We start from the raw sequence: 20,701 nt of genomic DNA on the forward strand, positions 1-20,701 counted from the left end.
GGGAACATTCCTGCCTCCAGCGTGTCCAATCCCTTAATAATCTTATAAGTTTCAATCAGATCCCCTCTCAGCCTTCTAAATTCCAGTGTATACAAGCCCAGTCGCTCCAATCTTTCAACATATGATAGTCCCGCCATCCCGGGAATTAACCTTGTGAACCTGTGCTGCATTCCCTCAATAGCAAGAATATCCTTCCTCAAATTTGGAGACCAAAACTGCATACAGTACTCCAGGTGTGGTCTCACCAGGGCCCTGTACAGCTGCAGAAGGATCTCTTTGCTCTTATACTCAATACCCCTCGTTATGAAGGCCAGCATGTCATTAGCTTTCTTCACTGCCTGCTGTACTTGCATGCTTGTTTTCAGTGACCGATGTACAAGAACACCTAGATCTCATTGTACTTCCCCTTTTCCTAACTTGACTCCATTTAGATAATAATGTGCCTTCCTGTTCTTACCACCAAAGTGGATAACCTCACATTTACAGTCATAGTCATACTTTATTGATCCCAGGGGAAATTGGTTTTTGTTACAGTTGCACCATAAATAATTAAATAGTAATAAAACCATAAATAATTAAATAGTATTATGTAAATTATGCCAGGAAATAAGTCCAGGACCAGCCTATTGGCTCAGGATGTCTGACCCTCCAAGGGAGGAGTTGTAAAGTTTGATGGCCACAGGCAGGAATGACTTACTATGATGCTCTGTGTTGCATCTCGGTGGAATGAGTCTCTGGCTGAATGTACTCCTGTGCCCAACCAGTATATTATGTAGTGGATGGGAGACATTGTCCAAGATGGCATGCAACTTGGACAGCACCCTCTTTTCAGACACCACTGTCAGAGAGTCCAGTTCCATCCCCACAACATCACTGGCCTTGCGAATGAGTTTGTTGATTCTGTTGGTGTCTGCTACCCTCAGCCTACTGCCCCAGCACACAACAGCAAACATGATCGCACTGGCCACCACAGACTTGTAGAACATCGTCCGACAGATGTTAAAGGACCTCAGTCTCCTCAGGAAATAGAGACAGCTCTGACCCTTCTTGTAGACAGCCTCAGTGTTCTTTGACCAGTCCAGTTTATTGTCAATTTGTATCCCCAGGTATTTGTAATCCTCCACCATGTCCACACTGACCCCCTGGATGGAAACAGGTGTCACCGGTGCCTTAGCTCTCCTCAGGTCTACCACCAGCTCCTTAGTCTTTTTCACATTAAGCTGCAGATAATTCTGCTCACACCATGTGAAAAAGTTTCCTACTGTAGCCCTGTACTCAGCCTCATCTCCCTTGCTGATGCATCCAACTATGGCAGAGTCATCAGAAAACTTCTGAAGATGACAAGACTCTGTGTGGTAGTTGAAGTCCGAGGTGTAAATGGTGAAGAGAAAGGGAGACAAGACAATCCCCTGTGGAGCCCCAGTGCTGCTGATCACTCTGTCGGACACACAGTGTTGCAAGCACACGTACTGCGGTCTGCCAGTCAGGTAATCAAGAATCCATGACACCAGGAAAGCATCCACCTGCATCACTGTCAGCTTCTCCCCCAGCACAGCAGGGCAGATGGTGGAGAACGCACTGGAGAAGTCAAAAAACATGACCCTCACAGTGCTCGCTGGCTTGTCCAGTTGGGCGTAGACATGGTTCAGCAGGTAGACAATGGCATCCTCAATTCCTCGTCGGGGCTGGAAGGCGGACTGGAGGGGATCTAAGTGTGGCCTAACCATAGGCCGAGCAGCTCCAGAACAAGTCTCTCCAGGGTTTTCATGCTGTGGGACATCAATGCCACCGGTCTTTAGTCATTGAGGCCACTGGGGCGCGGTGTCTTCGGCACAGGGATGAGGCAGGACGTCTTCCACAGCACAGGAACCCTCCGGAGACTCAGGCTCAGGTTGAATACATGGTGAAGTACTCCAGATAGCTGAGGGGCACAGGCTTTGAGCACCCTGGTACTGACACCATCCGGTCCTGCAGCCTTGCTTGGGTTGAGACGTTTCAGCTTTCTTCTCACCTGTTCAGCCGTGAAGCCCACCGTGGTGGTTTCGTGTGGGGAAGGGGTATAGTCATGAGAGCAGGGTGGGGGACTGTGAGGAGGGGTAGGAGGGGAGAGTGGAATATGTGTTGGTTGGGGGCCGACAACAGATGACTCATGTGGGGGAATGGGCAGGGGCCACAATGTCAAATCTGTTGAAGAACAGGTTAAGTTCGTTGGCCTTGTCCACACTGCCTTCAGCTCCTCTGTTGCTAGTTTGCCGGAACCCAGTGATGGTCCTCATCCCACTCCAGACCTCTCTCATTTTGTTCTGCTGGAGTTTCCACTCAAGCTTCCTCCTATACCTGTCTTTAGCCTCCCTGATCCTGGCTTTCAGGTCCCTCTGTATTGCCCTCAGCTCCTCCCTATTTCCATCTCTAAACACGCTCTTTTTAGCATTCAGGATGTCCTTAATGTCCTTTGTTACCCATGGCTTGTTATTTGAATAACAAAGGGCAGTTCCTGTCGGAACATTGCAGTCCACACAGAAGTTGATGTAATCAGTGATGCACTCTGTGAGCCCATCAATCTCCTCTCCATGTGGCTCACAGAGTGCCTGCCAATCTGTCACCTCAAAACAACCCTGCAGCGGCTCATAAGCCTTCTCCGACCATTTCCTCACTGTCCTCGAGGTTGCAGGTTTACTCTTCACCAGAGGCACGTAGCAGGGTTTTAGGTGCACCAGGTTGTGATCTGACCTTCCCATTGGGGGGAGGTGAGAAGAGCTGTGTGCATCCTTAACGTTAGCATACATCAAAACCAGAGTCCTCTCTCCTCTGGTTGTACAGCCCACATACTGCATGAAGTTGAGCAGTGTTCTAGCCTTGGTAACATGGCTGAAGTCACCCGAGGTGGTAATGAGGGCACTCGGGTGCTGGGTTTGTAATCTGGCTATGACGGTGTATCCACATTAAACTGCATCTGCCATGCATCTGCCCACTCACCCAGCCTGTCCAAGTCACCCTGCATTCTGATAACATCCTCTTCACATTTCACACTGCCACCCAGCTTTGTGTCATCGGCAAATTTGCTAATATTACTTTTAATTCCCTCATCTAAATCATTAACATATATTGTAAACAGCTGCGGTCCCAGCACTGAACCCTGCGGTACCCCACTGGTCACCACCTGCCATTCCGAAAGGGACCCGTTAATCGCTACTCTTTGTTTTCTGTCAGCCAGCCAATTTTCAATCCATGTCAGTACTCTGCCCCCAATACCATGTGCCCTAATTTTGCCCACTAATCTCCTAAGTGGGACTTTATCAAAGGCTTTCTGAAAGTCCAGCTACACTACATCCACTGGCTCTCCCTTGTCCATTTTCATAGTTACATCCTCAAAAAATTCCAGAAGAGTAGTTAAGCACGATTTCCCCTTCGTAAATCCATGCTGACTCGTACCGATCCTGTTACTGTTATCCAGATGTGTCGAAATTTCATGTTTTATAATTGACTCCAGCATCTTTCCCACCACCGACGTCAGGCTAACCGGTCTATAATTCCCTGTTTTCTCTCTTCCTCCCTTCTTGAAAAGAGGGACAACGTTAGCCACCCTCCAATCCACAGGAACTGATCCTGAATCTATAGAACATTGGAATATGATTACCAATGTGTCCACGATTTCTAAAGCCACCTCCTTAAGTACCCTGGGATGCAGACCATCAGGTCCCGGGGACTTACCAGCCTTCAGACCCAACAGTCTATCCAACACCATTTCCTGCCTAATATAAATTTCCTTCAGTTCATCCATTACCCTAGGTCCTTTGGCCACTATTATATCAAGGGGATTGTTTGTGTTTTCCCTAGTGAAGACAGATCCAAAGTACCTATTCAACTCGTCTGCCATTTCCTTGTTCCCCATAATAAATTCACCCACTTCTGTCTTCAATGGCCCAATTTTGGTCTTAACTATTTTTTTCCTTTTCACATACCTGAAGAAGCTTTTACTATCCTCCTTTAAATTCTCGGCTAGTTTACCTTCATACCTCATTTTTTCTCCGCGTATTGCCTTTTTAATTACCTTCTGTTGCTCTTTAAAAGTTTCCGATTCCTCTGGCTTCTCACTTGTCTTTGCTATGTTATACTTCTTCTCTTTTATTTTTATACCGTCCATTACTTCCCTTGTCAGCCACGGCCTCCCCTTACTCCCCTTAGGGTCTTTCTTCCTCTTTGGAATGAACTGATCCTGCACCTTCCGCATTATTCCCAGAAACACTTGCCATTGCTGTTCGACTGTCATCCCTGCTAGGGTATTGTTCCATCGAACTTTGGCCAGCTGCTCCGTCATAGCATCATAGTTCCCTTTGTTCAACTGTAATACTGACACTTCCGAGTTTTCCTTCTCCCTCTCAAACTGTAGATTAAAACTTATCATATTATGGTCACTACCTCCTAATGGCTCCTTTACCTCAAAGTCCCTGATCAAATCCGGTTCATTGCACAACACTAAATCTAGAACTGCGTTCTCTCTGGTAGGCTCCAGTACAAACTGTTCTAAGAATCCATCTTGGAGGGACTCCACAAACGCCCTTTCTTGGGGTCCAGTACCAACCTGATTCCTTTAGTCTACCTGCATGTTGAAATCCCCCATAACAACTGTAGCATTACCTTTGCCACATGCCAATTTTAACTCTTGATTCAACTTACACCCTACATCCAGACTACTGTTTGGGGGCCTGTAGACAACTCCCATTAGGGTCGTTCTGCCCTTAGAATTTCTCATTTCTATCCATACTGACTCTACGTTTCCTGATTCTATGTCCCCACTCGCAAGGGACTGAATATCATTCCTCACCAACAGAGCCACTCCACCCCCTCTGCCCATCAGTCTGTCCTTTCGATAGGACGTATAACCTTGAATATTCATTTCCCAGGCCCTGTCCACTTGAAGCCATGTCTCTGTTATTCCCACAACATCATACTTACTAATTTCCAACTGTGCCTCAGGCTCATCTACTTTATTTCTTATATTCCATGCATTCATATATAATACTTTTAATTCATTACTCCCCTCATCTCCCATATCAATTCCTATTTCACTTGGCCATACTGTACAATCCCTTCTTGAGCTTTCTGCTCTGTTGATTCTGCTGTCTTTCTTAACTTTTCTTATTCTCACTTTCCCTTTATCTCCATCCTTATATTTCTAGTTCGTTCCCCACCCCCCACTACTTAGTTTAAACACACCTGTGTTGCAGAGGCAAACCTGCCTGCCAGAATGCTGGTGCCCCGCTTATTAAGGTGCAACCCGTCCCTTTTGTACAATTCGTCCTTACCCTGAAACATCCCCCAGTGGTCCAAGAATGTAAATCCTTGCTTCCTGCACCAGTTCCTCAGCCACACATTCAGATCCATTATCTCTCTGTTCTTGCCCACTCCAGCACGAGGAACTGGAAGCAAACCGGAGATAACCACCTGGAAGTCCTACTTTTCAGCCTTCTTCCGAGTTCTCTGAAGTCATGCTGGAGAATGCCTTTCCTCTCCCTCCCCATGTCATTTGTGCCGACATGCACCACCACTTCTGGATGTTCACCTTCACTCTTGAGGATTCCCTGGAATCGATCCGTGACATCCTGGATCCCAGCACCAGGGAGGCAACACACCATCCTTAAATCTCGCCTGTTGCCACAGAAACCTCTTTCTGTACCTCTCACTATGGAATTCCCTACTACCACGGCTCTGCCTGACATCCGTCTCCTTGGCTTTGCTTCAGCGCCAATTGTTGACTCGCAGACCTGACCGCCTCTCAGGCTGGCATCATCTTCTGTCCCGACAGCTTCTAAGAGGGTGAACCTGTTTACCAGAGGCACATCCCCGGGGTCTCCTGTACTTCAAGCATCCTTTCCTTGCTCATCGTCGCCCCCCCTTCTCTCTTCCGGTATCCTCGGTGTAATGACCTCACTGTAGGTCCTGTCCAGAAAACTCTCGTTTTCCCGGATTAACCTAAGGTCATCCAGTTGCCTCTCTAGTGCTGCAACACGATCCTTCAGAAGCTGAATCTGGACACATTTTCCACAAGTGTAGGAGCCAGAGGCACTATCAGTGTCCCTGACCTCGCACATCATGCATGCAGCACACTGAATCAGCCTAGCGGTCATCTCTTCACCACTTCTCACCCTCTCCAACTGTGGCATAGTCTCCTCTCTCAGGGTACGTTCACACTACACCGGATAATTTTGAAAACAAAGCTTTTTCTCTTCGTTTTGCCCTCCCGTCCACACTGAGCCGGCGTTTTCAGCCCCCCAAAGTGGAGATTTTCGAGAACACTCTCCGGAGTGAATAAATCTGAAAATGCTTAATATCCGGTATAGTGTGTACGGGGTAAATGGAGAGATTTAAAAACGTTGTCATGACAACACCACAACAATGCTTTTTTCTACTTCTGCTTGGTACTGCGCAAGTTGTTATAACGTGCAGTCGGTGTGAACGGCGTGAGAGTTAATTTGTAAAGTGAGCTTTTTTGACTATTTAAAAACGCTGTCATGACGTGCCAGAACAGATGTTCATTGTTTTCTTGAACACCACCACCTAATGATTTCAGAACAGACGGACGAGACTGAAGCCATAAGGGTTAGAAATGTACTCACCAAATACTTTGACCCATAGCTTACTGAATAAATAAGTATACTCACTTCACCCTGTTTTCTGTCCTTATTTGTATGAAGGTGGTTTACCTATTTATTCAAGTATTTCTCTGACAACAGATGTGTAACAGCCTAATGTAACATTGTATGGAAATACAAGATAACGCTGATGCAGACGTTTTATACATTTAACAAGGTGCTTTACTAATGCAACAGAGTTAGTCAGTTCTTCAATGTTCGTCGTCAGCTGGGTCATACTGTCCGTGAACTCCCTGTCGGTTGCCTCCATACGCTCCAGTATTTGTTTTTTTTATATAAGTTTTAAGTCTTCCTGCGCGAGAGCCAAGAGCAATTCCTTTAAAGTTTCTCTACTCTGTAACTGGACAAACGTGCACGAAGTACACCGTTTCTTCTTCGCTTGTTTTCTCTGTGTCCTGCGCATGCCCAGTAGGAGGAGATTCGCCCAAATATCCGCCTAATGTGGACGGAGATATTTTGAAAAACACTTAGTGTGGACGCCTGTCGTTTTTACTCGAAACCGGCGTTTTCAAAATTATCCGGCGTAGTGTGGATGTAGCCTCAGCCTCCTCGCCAAAGACTCGCACTTTTCTCACAAGGCACTTCCCTTGACAAGGCTGCTCCCTTACAGCAAACCTTGTTTATATTAGCTGATAATTTGAGTAATTAGCTTCACCTGCCGCGCCTCCTCCGACCTGGAAGGTCTGTTTTCCTCGCTGCTCACGACCGGCTTATTAAACCAGCCGCTCCTTCTCAGCCAATCCCCGCACTTACTCCTTCACCTGCCCTGCCTCCTCTGACCTGGAAGGTCATTGGTCAGACCATATGGGGGGAGGAAGTGCTGGCAATTGAGAGGGTTCAGTGGAGGTTTACAAGAATGACCCCAGGAATGAAACGATTAACATATGAAGAGCATTTGATGGCTCTGGGGCTGTATTCACTGGAGTTTAGAAGAATGAGAGAGAATATCATAGAAAGGCTGAGATAAGGTGGACATGGAGAGGATGATTCCAACACTGGGAGAGTCTAAGAGCAGAGGGTGCAGCCTCAGAATAGATGGCGCTCCTTCAGAACAGCGATGAGGAAGAATTTCTTTACCCAAACGTGGTGAATCTGTGGAAATCACGACCAAGTCATTGAGTAATAGTAAAGTGGAGCTTTATTAATATGGATGTCAAATGTTTTTGGGGAAAAGACAGAAGAATGGGGCTGAGAAGAGGAATAAATCAGCTATGACCAAATGATGGAGCAGACTCAATGGGCCAAATGGCCGAATTCTACTCCTATGTATTATGATTTTATGGTCAACTCCTAGCACACTCAAACATTCGAAGTATATTTATTATCAAAGTACAGGTGGCCCCCATTTTCCAAATGTTCGTTTTACAACACCTAGCTGTTACGAAAGACCTACATTAGTTACCTGCTTTCACTAACAGAAGGTGTTTTCACGGTTACGAAAAAAGGCAGTGCGCGCCTGAACAGCCAGGCTCCTCGCCCGGAACTGCATGCTAGCCGGCATTGCTTAAACACATGCTTTATCTCGATTTATTTTGTGCATCTGTTAGCAAGATGAGTTCTAAGGTATCGGAAAAGCCTAAAAGAGCTCGTAAGGGTGTTACACTTAGCGTAAAACTTGACATAATTAAGCATTTCGATCGTGGTGAACGAAGTAAGGACATTCCCATTACTTACACGCAGAGAGAAAGAATTTTGAAAGCTGCCGATGTTGCTGTTGGTTCTGCTCGTAGCAAGGTGGTCTCTCTTAGTCAGCATCCAATAATGGATAAAATGGAAAGTCTATTGCTTGAGTGGATTGATGGGTGTACAAAGCATGGTGTTCCGTTAAGTTTAATTAAGGAGAAATAAATCAGTCTTTTTAATAAGCTGAAACTGAAAGCACTGGACGATGGTGATGAAAGTGTTGCGAAAGTGGAATTTAAAGGTAGTCATGGGTGGTTTGCTAGGTTTCTGAGGCGAGGGCAGCTTCATAGTTTAAGCAGTGGTCCCCAACCTCCAGGCCGCGAAGGACGCAGTGGTGCAGCGGTAGTCGGGACGCAACCAGCACGTCTTTAAGAAAAAAGCCGAAATAAACAAGCTAATTAATTAGGTGCCGCCCAGCATGTAAATGTCGTCCCAGATCAGAGGCGAATGCCGATTGCGTCAGGTGGTTATTCATATAAGCAAGTGTTTAACTGTGCCGAAACTGTAATTTATTGGAGTCTTCCCGATTCCGGTAAGTGAAACTACACTGTACATACATTATTTCTACTTTATATAGGCTGTCTATTTTTATGTGTTATTTGGTATGATTTGGCAGCTTCATAGCTTAAAGGTTACTGGAGAGTGTTTCTGCCGAGAGCGCTTGCGCCGTGTTTTTGCTGAGAGCACTTCCGTGAAATTTTTGCTGCACTAGATAGTGCTGCAGAAAAGTATTTCTACTTTATATAGGCTGTGTATTTATCATATAATTCCTGCTTTTACTATATGTAACTGTTATTTTAGGTTTTGTGTGTTATTTGGCATGATTTTGTAGGTTATTTTTTGGGTCTGGGAACGCTCAAAAATTTTTCCCACATTAATAAATGGTAATTGATGCAAAGATTCAAAAAACTTTATTGTCATTCTAACCATACATCAGCTCTGCAGGGCAGAATGAGACAGCGTTTCTCAGGGGCAGTGCAATCATAACAGAACAAATGCAACACTAAATAGTAAACATAACAATAAATAGTAAAACACAACAGCCACATGTCAGTTAAAATCAGTTATAAGTGTCCAGTGCAAGTTAAATGTGTCCAAGGCAGAGTCAGGTGGAGCAGCTATTTAGCAGTCTGACTGCCTGTGAGAGGAAGCTGTTTAGTAGCCTTGTGGTTTTAGTTTTGATGCTCCGGTAACGTTTGCCTGATGGCAGAAAAACAAACAGTTCATGGAGAGGGTGTGAGGGGTCTTTAATGATGAACCGTGTCTTCTGGAGGCATCGACTCTGAAAGAGGTCTTGGACAGAAGGTAGGGAGACCCCAATAACCTTCTCTTATTCACTTCACGACAATCCGGCTTACGAACTGTTTCATAGGAATGCTCTACCTTCGGATAGTGGGGGAAACCTGTATGTTTGCAGTATATAACACTGAGATTCATCTTCCCACAGACAGCCACAAAACAAAGAAACAGCATGGAATCCACTGAAAGACAAATCATGCAAAGGACAAAAAAAGAGCAGAAAACACAGAATATAAAACACCAAAACAAAACTATTAAAACAATCTAGGAAATGTTCAGTTTAGTTCAGTTCGGTTAAATTTAGCACTGTTTCACTTGCTGATTGCAGGCCACAGAGCCAGAACGCCCCAATCAATATTGCACAAACAGCAATAAAAAAGGAGTAGCTAGAAACACATATAACATGAAGAGTCCAATCCACAAACCATGTCGATTTAATCTTGCTCCAGACCTAAGACTCCAGCAGCATCAAGCAAGAGAATGAGACCAGTCAAACGCAGGCACCTTCCACCAGGAGCAGAAAGTGCAAGTGAGAGAGAGGCCACACACACAGCACAAAACCTTACCAAATTCCCTCAGAGACAGCAATGCACCAGATCGTTTAATCGGCCAGAAAACAAACCACCAAAATGTAATTCACAGGTTCCAATTGCACACAGCTTAGTAGCAGAATCATATTTGATAGAAGAAAAAATAAAAGAAGTAGTTTTGTGAGCTGCCTGAAGGATATTGCCTTTGATCACATTGGTCATTGCGCCATCTTCTTCAGACTACAAAGTACTTGTGGCCTTTAAAATGTTCAATATTCAAACATCCTCATTCCAGATAATCTCACCCTCTAAAACCTATCCTCTCTGACATCCTTTAAATTTCTCTTTTCACAACTTCAACCCCATCCCCTCTACCTTTAGACCCCCTGCTCTTGGAAAAAGACACTGACTATATATCCTATCATTGTCCCTCATAATTTTGAAAATCTTTAGGTCACCCTTCAATCTCCTATATTCCAATGTGTATAAAACCATCCTATCTAATCCCTTCTTTATTAATACAGCTATCCATTTTAGGAAACATCCCAGTTAATCTCTTCTGCATTTCCTAATTGTATATTTAAACAAATTATTTCCAAAATAGTATTTACAGCAGATCAGAACACTGAATGAGAATTTTCTCACTTCCAACCTGTTTGTAGTAAATCCCTGCACTGTTGCTGGCTCGTCTCCAGACTTTTTGTCAGACCATTAATTATGTCTGCTTTCTCCACTTTGGCTTCTTCTTGCTCTCGTTGCAACTGCTTTACTTGTTCTTGAAGTTGTTTACAATTCTCTTTCTTATAGAAAAGATAAATAGAGGAAGTATTATTCATAATTTTAAACAGTAAAACCTTTCTCTCTTTTGTGCACACACACATACATGCACACACACACACAATCACATAGTGCCTGAAACATCTAACTTTCACAAATTAAATCTACATTAAATATCTAACCTTTGCCGATGGTTCAGTGTGTTATCAGAACATTTATTCCTTCCAAAGAATTCACAGGAAAACAGTTCCATCTAGCTTCTACCATACTTCTACTATTAAAGCATTTTATCTTTTTGAGAAATTGCCAGCAAACCATACAAATGCAGTTCTAACCTGTTCTTCCAAAGAGATACTAGTTGCATCAAGTGTCTGCTGCATTGCCAAGATAATTGCCTCATGTTTTTCTTTAAGCTTACTGATAATATTTTCATGTTGTTCTCTGGCACGAGTAAGAGATTCTGAGCGACTGAGTTCTGATAGTTGTTGCTGCATGCTTTCCATGGCTGCTTCTGCAATTTTCTGCTTCTTCAGTGCCTGTAGAGAAAACAAATAACATGCACAATTAAAACTGAGAATATAATTATTATTTAATTTGAATCTGAATCAAGAACACTAAATAAAATACTACCAGTATCAGAGAAAACATATGTTCCCAGGAATTCCTTGGACTGAGGGGTGAACGTATAGAAGTGTATAAAACCATGAGTGGCCTAGAAAAAGTGAATGCACACAATCTTTGTAACAGGGAAAGGGAATGAAAAATAAGAGGGCATAAGCTTAAGGTGCCAGGGTAGAGATTTGAAATAGAACTAAAGGGCAACTTTCATGCAATGAGTGTGACATAAGTGGAATGAGCTGTCAGAGAAATTAACCGGGGAAGATAATGAAGTGAATTTTTTAAAATGGTTAAGAACATAGATTGGAAAGGCTTTCAAGGGATACAAAGAAATGGAATGAGCTAAGGCTCCTAAATCGACATGGCTACCTTGGGCTGAAGGATCTGTTTCCCTGCTGTGTTACTCTATGACTCTGTTATTTCAAGTAGACACAAAGCAGTTGGCAATTTTTCATATGCAATATGATTTTTATTTGACTTGAATAAGAGATCAGTAGTACAAATGCCACCCAGTAATTGTAAATTTAAATAAATTATTCTCACTGGATCAGAGTGTGAATTAGAATTTTCTCCTTCATATGCAGGCACATCCAATTCGACAACATTAAAGAATGGAAAGGGAATACATTTGCAGTGACCCAGGCCCTGGCACACAACTATGGCAGATGGAACAGACTAGTGCAAAGCTTGTCATAACGGAGCTCCGACAACTCCACCAGGAGTTAAGGGTGCAAGAAGAAGACGACATCCAATTCAGATCTGTCTATGGAAATCTATTCAGATCTATGAAGAGAATGAGCAATTTCAAGTTCCTGGGTGTCAATGGCTCTGAGGATCCAACCTGGTCCCAACATATGAATGCAGCTATAAAGATAGCAAAACAGCAGCTATATTTCATTAGGTGTTTGAGGAGATTTGGTTTGTCACCTAAAACACTCAAAAACTTCTACAGATGTACCGTGTAGCATTCTGACAGGCTACATTACTAAAAGTTGCTGGTGACCTCAGCAGGCCAGGCAGTATCTATTGGAAGAGGTACAGTCGACGTTTTGGGCCCAGACCCTTCGTCAAGGCTAACTGAAAGAAGAGCTAGTAAGTGAGGGTAAGAATAGGATGCTCTGGAGGATGATCAAGTGGCTGAGGAACTGGTGTAGGGGGCAGGGTTTCAGATTTCAGGATCATTGGGACCTCTTCTGGGGCAGGTGGGACCTGTACAAGGGAGACAGGTTACACTTGAACGACAAGGGGACCAATATCCTTTCAGGGAGGTTTGTTAGTGCTGTTGGGGAGGCTTTAAACTAGATTTGCAGGGGGATGGGAACCAGAGTGCCAGAGCTGACAGTGAGGCTGGGGTGCAAATAAATGATGTTAAAAGTTCAAGCAAAGCCGCAAATAGAAAGGTTGTGAGTGGTGGTAAAAATCTTCTGAGGTGTATATATTTGGAGTATGCTAGGAGTATTGCGGGGAAGGCAGACGAGTTGAGGGCGTGGATTGACACGTGGAATTATGACGTTATAGCAATTAGTGAAACTTGGCTACAGGGGGGGCAGGACTGGCAGCTTAATATTACAGCGTTCCGATGTTTCAGATGTGATACAAGCAGAGGAATGAAAAGTGGGGTGTTAGCATTGCTTGTCAGGGAAAATGTTCCAGCAGTGCTCAGGCAGGACAGATTAGAGGGCTTGTCTACTGAGTCCTTATCGGTGAAGCTGAGAAACATGAAAGGTATGGCCACATTACTGGGGTTGTATTATAGACCACCCAATAGTCAGCGAGCATTGGAGAAGCAAATCTGCAAAGAGATAGCAGGCAACTGCAGGAAACATAAAGTTGTGGTGGTAGGGGATTTTAATTTTCCACATATTGATTGGGACTCCCATACTGTTAGGGGTCTAGATGGGTTAGAGTTTGTAAAATGTGTTCAGGAAAGTTTTCTAAATCAACATATCGAGATACCAACTAGATATGATGCAATATTAGATTTCCTATTAGGAAACGAGTTAGGACAAGTGACGGAAGTGTGTGTAGGGGAGCACTTTGGTTCCAGTGATCATAACACCATTAGTTTCAACTTGATCATGGATAAAGATAGATCTGGTCTTAGGGTTGAGGTTCTAAACTGGAAGAAGGCCAAATTTGAAGAAATGAGAAAGGATGTAAAAAGCATGGATTGGGACAGGTTGTTCTCTGGCAAGGATGTGATCGGTAGGTGGGAAGCCTTCAAAGGAGAAATTGTGAGAGTGCAGAGCTTGTATGTCCCTGTCAGGATTCAAGGCAAAGTGAATAGGAATAAGGAACCTTGCTTCTCAAGGGATATTGCAACTCTGATAAAGAAGAAGAGAGAGTTGTATGACATGTATAGGAAACAGGGAGTAAATAAGGTGCTTGAGGAGTATAAAAAGTGCAAGAAAATACTTAAGAAGGAAATGAGGAGGGCTAAAAGAAGACATGAGGTTGCCTTGGCAGTCAAAGTGAAGGATAATCCAAAGAGCTTTTACAGGTATATTAAGAGTAAAAGGATTGTAAGGGATAAAATTGGTCCTCTTGAAGATCAGAGTGGTCGGCTATGTGCGGAACCAAAAGAAATGGGGGAGATCTTAAATGGGTTTTTTGTGTCTGTATTTACTAAGGAAACTGGCATGAAGTCTATGGAATTAAGGGAAACAAGTAGCGAGATCATGGAAACTGTACAGATTGAAAAGGAGGAGGTGCTTGCTATCTTGAGGCAAATTAAAGTGGATAAATCCCCAGGACCTCACAGGGTATTCCCTCGGACCTTGAAGGAGACTAGTGTTGAAATTGCGGGGGCCCTGGCAGATATACTTTAGATGTTGGTGTCTACGGGTGAGGTGCCGGAGGATTGGAGAATGGCTCATGTTGTTCCGTTGTTTAAAAAAGGATCGAAAAGTAATCTGGGAAATTATAAGCCGGTAAGTTATTGGAGGGAGTACTAAGAGACAGAATCTACAAGTATTTCGATAGACGGGGACTTATTAGGAAGAGTCAACATGACTTTGTGCGTGGTAGGTCATGTTTGACCAATCTATTGGAGTTTTTCAAGGAGGTACCAGGAAAGTGGATGAAGGGAAGGCAGTGGATGTTGTCCACATGGACTTCAGAAAGGCCTTTGACAAGGTCCCGCATGGGAGGTTAGTTAGGAAAATTCAGTCGCTAGGTATACATGGAGAGGTGGTAAATTGGATTAGACATTGGCTCAATGGAAGAAGCCAAAGAGTGGTAGTAGAGAATTGCTTCTCAGAGTGGAGGCCTGTGACTAGTGGTTATTTGTCATCTATAGCAATGATCTGGATGATAATGTGGTAATTTGAATCAGCAAATTTGCTGATGATACAAAGATTGGAGGTGTAATGGACAGTGAGGAAGGTTTTCAAAGCTTGCAGAGGGACTTGGACCAGCTGGAAAAATGGGCTGAAAAATGGCAGATGGAGTTTAATACAGACAAGTGTGAGGTATTGCACTTTGGAAGGACAAACTAAGGTAGAACATACAGGGTAAATGGTAAGGCACTGAGGAGTGCAGTAGAACAGAGGGATCTGGGAATACAGATGCAAAATTCCCTAAAAGTGGCGTCACAGGTAGATAGGGTTGTAAAGAGAGCTTTTGGTACATTGGCCTTTATTAATCAAAGTATTGAGTATAAGAGCTGGAATGTTATGATGAGGTTGTATAAGGCATTGGTGAGGCCGAACCTAGAGTATTGTGTTCAGTTTTGGTCACCAAATTATAGGAAGGATATTAATAAGGTTGAAGGATATTAATAAGGTTGAAAGAGTGCAGAGAAGGTTTACAAGGATGTTGCCGGGACTTGAGAAACTCAGTTACAGAGAAAGGTTGAACAGGTTAGGACTTTATTCCCTTGAGCGTAGAAGAATGAGGGGAGATTTGATAGAGGTACATAAAATTATGACAGGGATAGATAGAGTGAATGCAAGCAGGCTTTTTCCACTGAGGCAAGGAGAGAAAAAAAAACCAGAGGACATGGGTTAAGGGTGAAGGAGGAAAAGTTTAAAGGGTACATTGGGGGGGGGCGTCTTCACACAGAGAGTGGTGGGAGTGTGGAATGAGCTGCCAGACGAGGCGGTAAATGCGGGTTCTTTTTTAACATTTAAGAATAAATTGGACAGATACATGGATGGGAGGTGTATGGAGGGATATGGTCTGTGTGCAGGTCAGTGGGACTGGGCAGAAAGTGGTTCAGCACAGCCAAGAAGGGCCAAAAGGCCTGTTTCTGTGCTGTAGTTTTTCTATGGTTTCTATGGTTTCTATAAATGACAAACCAATTTATCTAAACAACGATTTAATTACACTGATAAAGATTTCACGTATGTAGAAATGCAAAGTATCTTTGCTTACTTGTTATCTGAACACAGATAAACAGGCCCTTTTAGATATTAAGGAAATCAAGTCATAAGGAGCTCATGCTGAAAGTATCACCCAGGCAAAATATCAACAATAACCTTATTGAATAATGAGGTAGGCAGAAGCAGACAGACTTTTATTTCTAACATAATTACTTGCATGTTGCTTCATTTTAGTGGGCATAGAAGCATGATATAAAAGTGCCACATAACTGGCAACGATTGACAATACTCCGGTTCAGAGGGAAGTTGGATGCAGGGTCTCGGGGTGCAACAGAAATGAATGAACATGGTGAAGCAGAGGAGAGTTATGCTCATTTTAAGTGTTAGACTGATACTGGGTCCCTGCATTGAAAAATGCTCCTGTTTCTACCATTAAAAACTCTCACAACTGAAAGAAAATTTAAGCACAAAACTCTCTAAAATATTCTAGACAGTAGTTTCTGCAGTGAAGATTAAAAATACATGAGGAAATTCTTTACATTACATCGCTGTTGTAAGAATACAATCAGCACAAGCAGGAATAGGGCATTCATGATAGTGGCTTATTTTGTACCTCAGTATTACTTTCCCACTTATCCCCATACTCCTCGATTCCCTTTACCACAAACTTAATGCTTTGGAGTAAAAAAATCTTGACTTTACACGTAGAATACCATGTCCATATCAATCCATGTACCTATCCAAACGTTTCTTAAAAGCCTCCAATGTATTTGCCTCTACCACCATATCAGACAGCACATTCCAAGCATCCACGACTCTAAGTAAAAAACTTAGCCCTCACATCCCCTTTGAACCTACCCTCGCCCCCCACCTTCAATGCACGCACTCTGGTATTAGACATATCAACCCTGGGAAACAGATACTCTCTCTCCGCTCTATCTATGCCTCTCATAATCTTGTAAACCTCTATCAGATCTTCCCACAGCGCCAGTGCTCCACAGAAGACAACCCAAGTATATTCAGCCTTTTGTGATATTACATGCCCCCTAAACCAAGCAGCATTCTGGTAAACCTATTCTGCACCCCCTCCAAAGTCTCAAATCTTTGCTACAGTGGAGCGACCAGAACTGTATACAATACTCCAGATGTGGCCTAACCAGAGTTTTATAATGTTATAGATAAAATAATTTGATATTTTTCAGCAAAAAGAGTGAAATTACTGAATATAAAGGCAAATCAGTTAATCTGAATATAACTTAAAACCTGAAATTAAAATCTGTTAAAATTACAGGAATGTAGAAATCTAATGTTATAATTTATACTTACCTCTTTATCACTTGCACTCAGGTCTTCAATTCTGGATTCCAGTGCTTTAATTTGACCTTCTAGTTGAACTTCATGTTCCTTAGCATCTTGAAGTAATTTCTTTAATTCCTGACAACTAATAGTGATACCTTCTTTTTCCCCTGCAAAGCAATATACCTTAGTGAAAAATTATTCACTTACTAACCACTTGCATTAAATTTCATCAGTACTAGAGTCAGGATATACTCAGACTGTCAATCATGCTCCAGGATGTAATGTTTGCTGGCATTTTCCATCACAACTTTGTATTTCTGGATGTGTTTAGTAAATAGCATGTTAAATTGGAATGTTGCTTACACTAATGAACAAGTAAAACCTCAAATATTCTGATTCAATGTACAAGAATGCTCTTGCATTGCCCTAGCCATCACTTATTGCTGCACCACTAAAGCCTTTGTTGTTCATCTCCCTCTGAACTGTGAAAGCTCTCTGCATTTCTGCAACAATAGCAGTGAATACAAATTCATTTTCCTTTCTCAGCACTGTGCAAATGAAATACACAAAAAATATTAAGTAAAATTAATTATTTTCTTAATATTAATTTGTTACATCTTTCCTAAAGTAAATACTACTCTTTCACCAAGAAATATTACTCTTTACAGCACAGAAATCGCTCCTTCAGCTCACCATGTCCATCCTGATGCATCAAGTACATATCTAGTTTACCATCATTTGGTCCACAGCCTTTTATGCTTTCATGCTTCAAGTTCCTGTCTAGATACCACTTAAATATTGAGAGAGTACCTACCTCTAATGTCCACTTGGGTATCGTGTTCCACATTCCAACCACCCTCTGAGTAAAGAAATTCTTCCACGTATCCCCTCTAAGCTCTTAATCTTCACCCTAAACTGATATCCCCTGGTTTGAGATGACACTGCTTTGGTGAAGAGTCTCCTATTATCTATCTTATGTCCATCACTCCTACTGGGACATGGGCTTCCAACAGCAGCTTGCCACAGTTCTCTGTCCTGGGTCAGTATTTCAAATACAGGTGTAGCCCATCTATAAGTCTTCTAGGAAAAGCTCCTTCCTCTATCGGGGTGAGGTCTTTGAATTTTCTATTGGCCTTTCTGTAGCACTGGGTTTTTGTGGGATAAGGTTACTAGTCCCATGCCCAACCCTGCTACTTTGGCAGTCGGACTTGGGACTGTCCATGGCGGAGTAACTATTATTTATGATCATCATAATTTCTTGTTTTTAAACTTAATCAGATTCTCTCTCAGCCTCCTCTGCTCTCATCACAATACAGCAAATGCAACCTCTTGTGTTTCCAGCCTGTTTCTAGCTCCACCCTCCCATAAATGATAAATCTACTTCAAATCAATTTCAAAATCAGATGTATTTCAAAATGTACTCGCAGTTTGAAAGCCATAAGCAGAATATACTGGTAACCATCCTATAAGTGTGCTGATTTACTATGGTGAATCTCCCCACCTATAACTTAAAGAGATATCTGCTTGAGTTGTGTTGGCATGAACTTTGCCTCCCCACTCGCCCAAATGAGGAACTCAAGTGCTGCATCTCTGTGCTGACATTTCACTAGCAAAACCACATAGTCGAGGTTGCCGGTCAGGGGTAAGGGGCTGGTGTTAAGCGCGCTTGGCTCAGCAATGAGCTGTGATGTAGGGCTCAGGGCTCATCACTGGCCAACACAGTGAAGGAGTAATAACAGCTGTTTCTGATATTTGTAGGCCACCCATATCGCTTGGTCTCTCACCATCTTCACTTGTACAGAGCTGCCTCTCTTTATTTGGCTGCACAGCACACTCCAATATGAAATGTTATCCTTTTGTGACAAGCTCAGCTGCAGCTTGTGCCAAATCTATTAACATTTTCATTCCTGGGGATTCATCATAAACACCAGCATATTATCAATAACCCTGGCCAATCTGACTTTAAACTATAATTTAATATCTGCTGAATATTTAAATTTTTCTGTTACCTTTAGTCACTGCCAGCTGATGATTCAAATATCTGATTTCACGGGCACGTTCCTCTCCCTTTTGTTGCATTTCCTCTATCACTCTTCCTCGTGCATCATAAAGTATCTGTAACTGTGCAAATCGATGAGCTTCCATGGAACCTGTAGAAGAGGTAATCTTTTAATGATAGAAACAAATGAGAATATTAAGATAGACAAACATCAGCTTTTTTAAAAAATATGTATTTGAAACAGCAGCAAAATGAAATAAAACATTAATCACAAAATAATGACTCTTACTTCAGGAAAAATTTAACCTTTGATCTTCTTAATCTAATTTGCCTAACATACATGGCATCCAGCATAAACGTACACTCAGTGGTCAGTTTATCAGATAGACCAGTACACCTGCTCGTTAATGCAAACATCACATAATCTGGCAGCAGCTCAATGCATAAAAGCATGCAGACATGATCAAGAGGTTCAGTTGTTGTTCAGGCCAAGCATCAGAATGGGGAAAAAATATGATCTAAGTGACTCTGACTGTGGAAAAATGGTTAGTGCCATATGGGGTGGTTTGAGTATCTCCGAAGTTGGTGATTTCCTGGGATTTTCATGCACAACAGTCTCTGGAATGGTGTGAAAATCTACAAGTATCCAGTGAGTGGCAGGTCTTAGGTGAAACTGCCTTGTTAACGAGAAATATCAGAGGAGAATGGCCAGATTGGTTCAAGTTGACAGGAAGGTGACAGTAATCAAATAACCATGCATTACAACAGTGGTGTGCAGAAGAGCATCTCTGAACAAACAACATATCGAAACTTATAGTGGATGGGCTACAGAAGAGAAAGACCATGAACATGCACTCAGTGGCCATTTAATCAGGATTTATCTAATAAAGCGGCCACTTAGTGTGTATTCATCAGGATGAATAGCACACTTCAAATGTCCTAATGAGGCAATTAAAGCCAGATTATATTTCACTGTATTTGGCGCACAATAAATATAAAATTACAAATTCTTTGGTTTTGAAAAGGAAAAATGTTTAATTTTTAGCTTAAAACACATAAGGAGCATATAATAAAAATGTTGCAAGGTTACAAAGTGAACACCAAATTTGAGCATACATTGCACTTCATTTATAATATAGGACTAAGGGTAGGCACAATATATTAAAAGCAGAATCCCTTATGCTAACATTTAACAACTTCTGAAATTACATAAAGGAACTTTCTTTACAAATACCTTGATACATGTGAGAGTACAAGTGGCATGATAAGTTTGAAGATGACACTAAAATTGGTGGCATTGTGGACAGCAAAAAGGTTGTCTACGGCATCAACAGGATGCAGACCAACTGGGAAAGTCAGCTAGGAAATTACTTTTGGAATTTAACTCTAGAAAGTGGGAAGTGATGCGTTTTGAGAAGTTAAACAGTGTGAGTGCAGGAAATGTGTCAGACATTTTGGGCCGCTATCCCTGTCCGTTTGCCACCTTCTGTTCTTTTATTGTAGTGTGATACCAAACCATGA

General features: G+C 42.5%; 1 protein-coding gene across 6 annotated transcripts in view; it reads right to left on the reverse strand.

The window, feature by feature from the left end:
• cep152 (centrosomal protein 152) overlaps positions 1-20,701 on the reverse strand; it is a 306,980-nt gene that overhangs the window by 128,783 nt on the left and 157,496 nt on the right. For 5 of the 6 annotated variants that reach the window (XR_010020130.1, XM_063065688.1, XM_063065689.1 and 2 more), the window contains 4 exons: positions 19,191-19,331; positions 17,209-17,348; positions 11,278-11,478; positions 10,818-10,965 (listed from right to left, as the gene is read on the reverse strand). Coding sequence is in view for 5 of the 6 variants with exons in the window: in XM_063065688.1 (XP_062921758.1) it covers positions 10,818-10,965; positions 11,278-11,478; positions 17,209-17,348; positions 19,191-19,331 (630 nt within the window). In the remaining variant the exon portion in view is untranslated. Of the gene's footprint in view, positions 1-10,817; positions 10,966-11,277; positions 11,479-17,208; positions 17,349-19,190; positions 19,348-20,701 lie in introns of all 6 variants that reach the window. The other variant, XM_063065690.1, reaches the window with a different exon arrangement.

This window comes from Mobula hypostoma, chromosome 13, assembly GCF_963921235.1.
Source record: "Mobula hypostoma chromosome 13, sMobHyp1.1, whole genome shotgun sequence".
NCBI classification, from domain to species: Eukaryota; Metazoa; Chordata; class Chondrichthyes; order Myliobatiformes; family Myliobatidae; genus Mobula; species Mobula hypostoma.